Source organism: Odontesthes bonariensis, chromosome 12 (assembly GCF_027942865.1).
Source record: "Odontesthes bonariensis isolate fOdoBon6 chromosome 12, fOdoBon6.hap1, whole genome shotgun sequence".
Lineage (NCBI taxonomy): Eukaryota > Metazoa > Chordata > Actinopteri > Atheriniformes > Atherinopsidae > Odontesthes > Odontesthes bonariensis.
The window spans coordinates 19499811-19508615 of record NC_134517.1 but is presented as its reverse complement, the minus strand read 5'-3'; the positions used below and the strand labels follow the sequence as shown (position 1 = coordinate 19508615).

General features: G+C 41.8%; 1 protein-coding gene across 1 annotated transcript; it reads right to left on the bottom strand.

Annotated features, from left to right (window-relative positions):
* Positions 1-265: 265 nt before the first annotated feature.
* LOC142395964 (NAD(P)H dehydrogenase [quinone] 1-like) lies at positions 266-1467 on the bottom strand. Its single transcript, XM_075478511.1, has 5 exons — positions 1218-1467; positions 1009-1139; positions 818-931; positions 648-749; positions 266-562 (listed from the first exon to the last, which is right to left on the bottom strand). Exons 1-5 carry the CDS (start codon positions 1465-1467, stop codon positions 266-268), a joined length of 894 nt encoding a protein of 297 aa, XP_075334626.1.
* Between the last annotated feature and the right edge of the window lie 7338 nt (positions 1468-8805).

The following is an 8805-nucleotide window of genomic DNA, read 5'->3' as shown; positions in this document are numbered from 1 at the left end:
ATCTAAATTAGTTTACGATTCAGTAGTTACAGATTCCACACCTCAAACTGCAGCAAAAACAGTTTATAAAGCCCATTTCATGAAATCTATGGCCAGATTTAAGAATATATCCAAATTAAATTGCTGTACACAAATCCAGGAAACAGAAAGTGACACCACTGGTGAAAGTCATGAGTCGAGCCCAGGAAAGCCAAATTACAGATTCAATAGCAGTGTCTGAATAAACCAGCTTTTATTCATCACATATGTCAGGACAACCATTTCCTCAGCACCCAGCTTTCATCTGGCTGTGGGGAGGCAGCCGCTTGCCCAGGTGGATGCCCACCGTCAGTCCAAACTCCTTGCTGGCATGCTCCTCATGGACATCAGGCTTCAACTGGAAGCCCTTGTCGTCAAAGCTGTCCAAGGGAATGAAGGACAGCGGCTTTTCTTCCATGAGGCCTTGCAGACGTGTACGCCAGCCCTCCAGCATGCTGGTGCGAGCTTCAGGAGAAGCGGAAGAAGGAGCCCAGAATATCTGAGGGGCCAGGACCTGGAAGCCACAGTAGTGAAGGATGCCATTCTGCAGGAGGAAAGGAACATTTGTGTCAGTATAGTTGGGGGGCTTTGAATGCGTGTCAAGTAGTCCATCTGGGGTGAAATAGTACCTGCAGGGGCCACAGTGTGACATTCATGTCCCCATTGATGCCAGTTGGGCTGAACATGGATTCAAGAGACCCAGTGGTAAAGGACAACATGGCTTTCTTGTCCTGAAAAGAGGAAGCAAGTTGAGAACACAGGATCTTTTGAGACAAATACAAACCTTGATTGAGCCCACCTTGAAGACTCCCAGGCTGTACCGCTTGTCCTGTGAGAAGGCAAATCCACTCGTCAGGACCCGATCAATCCAGCCCTTCAAGATTCCAGGAACACTGAACCAGTACATGGGGAACTGGGGAGAACAGGCCCACATTTTGTATAAATAAGATTTATTGGTTAGTAAAAACATTACTGGCACCCAGGTTCTACCTGAAAGATAATGAGGTCTGCCTCAGTAAGTTTAGTTTGCTCCTTAGTGATGTCATCCGACAGTCTCCCGTCCTCCCATGCAAGCTGGGTCTCCTTTGAGTAACGAAAGTGTTCAGCGTCCTTCAAGTCTCCTGCAACAAGTGGGGTTTGTTAGATTTACCGACCAGTCAAATGTAAGTGCTTTTTAATGCATTTGCGCATGAAGAAACCTTTGACATCCTCTGCTGTAGCAGTGGCTTTGAAGTTCATGGCGTACAGGTCAGAGACGTCGACTGTGTAGCCTTGAGTGGTCAAAACCTTCACAGCAGCATCTTTGGCTGCAGCGTTGAATGAGCCAGAGCTCTGGTGAGCATACACGATCAACACTTTCTTTGCTGCCAAGAAAAGAAAGATTAGATTTAGTAGCCATCCAAATATCAATTCACAGACATTCCCAAAATGTAACAGTAAGCCTTTCATGCAGGTCAAACAAAAATATATTAGTCTTACCCATCCTGACGCCAGTTAGGTAAATGCTGAACTTTACACTTAGCTGGTTTAACAAAGTTCATACTGCAACAAAGCACAGGATGCTGTTTTTATACACCCTCCTAGATCCATCTCTCTCAGGTGCTGTCAATCAGCAATTAAGGTCATCAATCAATCACCTGAAATGGGGGATTATCTCTCAGATCTCTCATCTATTGATTTTCTACTGAAATCAAAAACTATTTTCCATTTTATGTTCTCTATCACTAAAATATTAGTTATGATTGAGCTACTTTTAAACACAGGATAAACTTTCGGCAGTGCTGTTACACATATTTTACTTCAAGACAGTGTTTGTTTTTTCATACTTGAGCTTTCCCAGAAAGAGAATGAGCCCACATGTGCCCATGTATCTGTTTTTTGTAACTTTTATACAGTGATGTGTGGTTATTTGATAGCATGCATGTCTGTATTTGTCTGTCTGTCTCCAAGATGTTTAAAATTGTGTGCCACTCCCGATGTCTTCCGACTGCATGAAGCACTTGTGATGGGGTAATCCTCTCGCTCGACTTTACTGGTTGTGCTGGTTTTCCTTTGCATTACTTTCATCTAAAGAAACAGTTGCCTGCGGTCAAACCCACTCACGAATGTTCTCCTGTAAAATGGACAGAGCATTGGGTTTCAAAGGCAAACCAGAGCTTGCGCACATCTGGATTCAGAGGCCAAGTCTCATCTACCCAGCCACTGTGAGGAGGATTGGGTTAATAAACAACTGCTTCATATCTGCAAATGGGATCACGTACATTCAAACTCTTGCTCTAGGCTTCTTCAAATTGCCTCCTTTCTCAATAATGTAGATTTATTCTAGTTAACACTCATAGCTGTTTATCAAAATCAAATCAAATCAAATCAAATTTATTTGTATAGCACATTTCATGTACAAACAATTCAAAGTGCTTTACATAAAATAAAAGCATTGCAGCAGGGAGTGGAAGAGGCATCAAAAATACATAAAACAATATAAAGAGAAAGAAATAAAATCATTTAAATTAATTTAAAAACAAGCAACAGTCAAGATAAGTTAAAAGATAGTTTGCAGATTTCATGCATAGACACATGAGAAAAGAAATATTTTTAACCTGGATTTAAAAATGTCTACATTTGGTGAAAGTTTAATCTCCACAGGCAGTTTGTTCCACTTGTTTGCAGCATAACAGCTAAATGCTGCTTCTCCATGTTTAGTCTGGACTCTGGACTGGACCAGCTGACCTGAGTCCTTAGATCTAAGAGCTCTGCTAGGTTTATATTCTCTGAACACATCACAGATGTATTTTGGCCCTAAACCGTTCTGGGATTTGTAAACCATCAGCAGGCTTTTAAAATCTATTCTGTGACTGACTGGAAGCCAGTGTAAAGATTTTAAAACTGGTGTGATGTGTTCAGATCTCTTAGTCCGGGTTAAAACTCTAGCAGCAGCGTTCTGGATGAACTGCAGATGTTTAATGCTCTTTTTGGGAAGTCCAGTTAAAAGAGCATTACAGTAATCGAGTCTACTGGAGATGAATGCATGGATGAGTTTCTCCTGGTCTTTTTGGGAGAGGAAACCTTTAATTCTGTTGATGTTTCTGAGGTGGTAAAAAGCTGCCTTGGTGACAGCTTTGATGTGGCTGCTGAAAGTCAGATCTGAGTCTATCAACACTCCGAGGTTACGAACTTGGTCAGTGATTGTAAGGTCCCGAGTCTCAAGATATTTACCAACGCTGACCCTCTTCTCTTTGCTACCAAACAGAATGATCTCAGTTTTGTCTTCATTTAATTGTAGAAAATTCTCTCTCATCCAGGTGTTTACTTCCTCCAGACACTGACACAGTACGTCTGCTGGGCTGCAGTCGTCTGGTGACAGAGACACATAAAGTTGTGTATCGTCTGCATAACTGTGATAATTGATGTTAAAGTTCTGCAATATCTGACCCAAAGGGAGCATATACAAGTTAAACAGAAGAGGTCCAAGAATTGACCCCTGGGGGACTCCACAAGTCATGGCCACTCGCTCAGATTCATAGCTGCCAATTGTAACAAAATAACTCCGGCCTTCTAAGTAGGACCTGAACCAGTTAAGGACCGCTCCAGATAGTCCAACCCAGTTTTCCAGCCTGTGCAACAGGATTCTGTGATCTACAGTATCAAACGCAGCACTGAGGTCCAACCAGCCGCGGGTATTCAGAGACAACACGGGTAGCCGGACAGCCTCTCCCATTCTCTGGCGAAATTGCTACATCTTCAATGTTAAATTGACGATAAAACAGTTATTCACAAAACACAAGATATGCCCAATACTGCATTTACTTTCATAACTATAACATGTTGTCCTGTAGCTTAATGAAGTGATTTGTTCTGAAATCGCCGCCGTTCACTGAGGAAATCATGTTATGAAGCCGCCACTAACAGCCAGGCTTCCGAGCCGAGGGCTGCCCGGCTTCAGGAGGGGGCGGGAGAGTCAAGTTTTTTTCTACAATTCTAGGTCATTATTGGCTAAATCGACAAAAACTCATCACTTCCAAGGCAGCCCGGCGTCTCTGGGGGTAGATTAGACATGGGCGTGTCAATATGAGGTGCTGTGTTGTGATGATTGGAGTTAGTGTTTGTCCATCAGAGATCTTGTGGCAGCCGAATTTTTAAGCGGGGAGAAGCACGCTGGAACTTCAGTCCCAAAGCGGATACGAAAGAGACTGGTTGTCTGTGAAAGTGGTGTCGGAGTTTCACTCATTTCCCATCGTTTCCATTTCCATCCTCGCACACATACACTTTTGTAAATATTACACTGTAAATAAGAAACACATCCTTGTTGTTTAAAAGTTTTGTCAATCATATTCCTGTTGTGCATTTGTTTGTCGTGTTAGCTAGCTACTTTTAGTTGTTTCTTTCCAGAATTAATGCTGCCCATTCACAAATGTTACCTTTTTTAAGAATACTTACCACCACCATCAAACTCTTAAGTATTCATTATGACAGGGAAAAATGCTCCACAGATTCTGATCCAGTCACAGATCCAGCCATTTACAGGCCTTAGATTCGATCATACTTGATTTTGGCCTTTCTGTGTGAATTTTCAAAGCCTATACCTTCTTTCTGTGTATTTGCTGGGCATACTTGCAATACTAGACACAGCTATGTTATAACTAATTCCTTTTAACTTTTCTATCTTCTGCTTTGGGATGGCACGAGCTACTACAACCCTGAACACGTAAAATGGGCTTCCCCTATTTTAAAAGTCAGCAGCTGCCACTGGGTACAACAGAACCAGGACTGAAAGTAAAACTTGTTTTGTAGTATGACAGGCATTCTGATCTTTGTGAGGGTGTCTTGTTTAATCTCTGTGACCTCCCTGTCATTGTATTCATCACAAAACTTCTTTGTTGGTCATCATTGTGCCTCATATTGAGCCTCTGGCTGTATTCCTTTTGTTGTGAAGGAAGATATTGTGTTTTTTTTCTGGGATAGTGGCATGCTTTGGTGGTTTATCACATACTGTGATACACACGTTTAGTTCTTGTGAATGCACAGAAGCATAAAAAGCTGCAGCCACACTTCGATGGATGATTTTCATGTAGCGCTTCATGGTGGATGCTTAATTTTACTGTGAAAAACTGTCCAATAGTGCCATCATGTGGTCAAAGTTACAGTAGAGCTTTTACTTTAGGACGTAAAGCTGTTGTTGCACCTTTTTACAGACAATCAAGAAGAAACATTTGTGGTGTTCATTATTTCAGTCTCCTAAATTTTTCCTTGCTATAACTTTCTCTATTTGTCTACTTTCCAAATAAGAATAGCTGTCAGTATGGCATATGGCACAAGGCACTGTTATCTGGCATGAAGAATATTTTACAATTTTTCAAACCATTCTTTTATAATAATTTAAAGCTGAAGTTATTAAAAACATGAACAGATGGGCTGTTGGGTCCAACTTACTGTCACACTTCATCTTAACATTATCTTGACATTCATTAATCTAAAGAAATGTTAGCATAGCAGCTTACAGTAAAGCAGAGCTGCTTTTCTGAGGATTCTTTTACCCACCTGGTAAAACGTTGCCCACTTGACCCAAATTGAGCAAGCAAAAATGGCCTTCAATGCAACTACGGTAGGATAACTAGGAAGAACAATGGAGGAGCATAATGGATACTTGGTAAGAGAGCATTGTATAACACAAACACTTTCTGCCCTCAAATTCCAAACTGTACCTTTGGTTTTGTACAATGCCTATAAACTCACCTTTCAAAAACCACTCATGCCCGATGTTCAATTTTATAAAAAAAAAAAAAAAAAAAATGATTTTAAGGTTTGACAAGTTGCTCCGTGTCAACATGTTGAGAAGCGTAGCGAGTACCCAAGGCTTGAACAGTAGTAATGTTCATTTTCATATTTGAACTGCAATAATAGTTTTTTAAACATTTGTTCCAACTAAAATGGTTCCAGTTAGCACCATGTCAACTCCAGATAAGTCTTCTATATTACCATGATTGCATATGGACAAATGACATCGTATCATTTAACCCTTGTGTGGTGTTCGGGTCCGTGGGACCCGTTTTCATTTTTTATCAAAAGAAAAATGATACAATTGATTAATTTTTCAAACTCAGACTCACTGGCCTTGGCTCATTTTCTGTGAAGAACATATATCAGAATAAATTTTTAATGACCACACACCGTACACACCCCCTACACATTTCTATTACATATAAGATGTTCGGGTCCACTGGACCCAGGGCTAAAAGAAGTGTGGAAATTGATGTTCTGTGTACATACACTCTGTCCTCCTCCTGTCTGGGCCTGCTATTAGTGTGTGTGTGTGTGTGTGTGTGTGTGACAGAGAGAGTTTCTGCACCTAAGGTTCCCACACAAGTTTGCAACATTTTTGCAAAATTCAAGCATCAACACTCAACACATCAAGCATCTACTCTTGTTTTCCCGCACATTTGACCCTCTGTCTTGCGGGAATCTTTATTTTCTCCCACTCTATCTGCTACAAATTGGAGGCAGGACACTATAAATATAGCTTTGCCAGTGTGGTTTCTTATCACAACCGATCAAGATGGCCAAAAGGATCTCTGCGCAGAGGGTCTTGGAAGTTATTTTGTAAGATGGAGAAGGTTTTGATGATGATGTAGAGGGAGAGGATTCCCAAGAAGAGGTTTCCACTTCCTAAAATGCTTGGAACTTACAAGTCTACACAGGGAAACCTGATGGAGGAGCCCCTGAGAAAAACCAAGGAATGAGAGTTGTCCTGGACATGTCTCAGGGACTCAGTGGACACAACATCACATGCGATAATTTTTTTACCTCGCACAAGCTGGGACAGGAGCTCCTAAAGAGGAAGCTGACCATGGTGGGAACAATACGGAAAAACAAGTCAGAGCTCCCACCTCAACTGCTGATTACAAAGAACAGGCCTGTCAAGTCTTCCATGTTTGCCTACACGGCTGACATATCCCTGGTATCCTATGTGCCAAAGAAAGGCAAGAATGTGGTACTCATGAGTACACTGCACGGGGATGGAAGAATCTGTGACCAGGAACATCACAAACCAGAGATCATCATGGATTATAATGCCACAAAAGGAGGGGTAGACAACATGGACAAGCTGGTGACGGCCTACAGCTGCAAACGGAGGACTCTACGCTGGCCACTGGTGATATTCTTTGACATGTTGGACATCTCAGCAAACAACGCCTTTGTCATTTGGATGGCACTTAACCCAGAGTGGAACAGAGGGAAGCTCCAGAAGAGACGCCTCTTTCTCGAGGATCTGGGAAAAGCATGGGTGAGACCACAAATTGAGGAAAGACAACATGTACCCAGAACCCCAGCCTCTGCAGCCATCGTGAGGAGGATTCAGGAGGAGAATGCTGGTGCCCTGTCCACCCAACCTACAGAACCACAATCTGCAGAAGCTGAAGTAAGTGTGTTATGCTGTTGCAGTACATGGATGGCACTCATGTCTTGTGAGAGAGAGAGGTGTTAGAAAAATTCCTGATCTTTTCATTATTCTAGGTTGTGAACACCAGCAACAAGAAGACGCGGTGCGAAGTGTGCGGACCCAAGATGGACAGAAAAACACACATGCATCAAGTGCAAAAAGTATATCTGCAACACACACACAGTAAAACTCTGCCCCTCATGTGTTGTATTGGCTAGTGGCTAAAGGCCATGTGTTCAATGGGGCTCATGTGTTGTCTTGACTGATGTGTTTACTCTATGTGTTCATGTGTTCAGGTTGTGTTGTGCACCTGAATGGGTTAAATTTCTGAGTTCAAAGAAATAAAAGTCAGTAGTTTTGAAAAACCTTGCTTCACTTGTGAATTTGTTTCCACTCATATCTTGATTTTAATTGATTTTCTTTATTACGTTTTAAATAATAAGTTATAAATGTGATCTAACAAAGGTAAAGGGCAAATATTAACCATATATACTGTTTATACTGCTTGTAATTGGGATGAAGTAAACATCTGTTGAGTTTTTTAGCATAAAATACTTGATTGTGAGGCATTAAAAACCACAAAATGCTACGGGTCCACCAGACCCACAAACACTGGCTGAGTAACAACAATATGAACACCACACAAGGGTTAAGAATGATGTCCATGTGTTTGATCAATGCCTTTGGGTTGATTAGTTAAAGGTTGGGTAGGGGATCTTTTTCTGGAACATTTTTTTTTACATATTCCTTGAAATACTCTTCACACCCCCATTGCAACCAATTAAAAGTTTTGACATTAATATGAAAAGTTTTAGTGGCCTCTAGAACGTACAATCTAGGAAAAACAGTATCCAATCATTGTGAACGGACCGTTCACAATGATTGGATACTGATGCCGTCTATCAAACTGCAATCTGCTCCTCCCTCCCCCTCCTTACCCCTGTGCGCGTACCCTGCTCCGTGAACGATTTACGCGTGCCCAGAAGCTTGGCAGGAAGCTAAACTAGAGCCAGCTTGGCTAGCATTATTTAAACATAAATACGGCAGCGATCGATGCTTGCTGTCAGAACAGCGCTCGTTCATGTACTCTAGAGGCGTGCCTTCGGGGGGGAAAGTGAAGAAAAGGGTTGGGACTTTTTACCTGTGTATTTTCAAAATGCAGCGTCGCTGGACTCAAAATCCAGGATCTCCTACCCTACCTTGAAGATTAAGGTGCTTTATATTTAGTTTAAGCTAAACCCCTTCCCCCTCAAGGGCAGAAGCCTCCAAAATGTCACCCTGCTCTTCTGGTAGTCTGTTATCTAAAATGGTGTGAAGATTCACAAGTTAAATTCCACACCTCAAACTGCAGC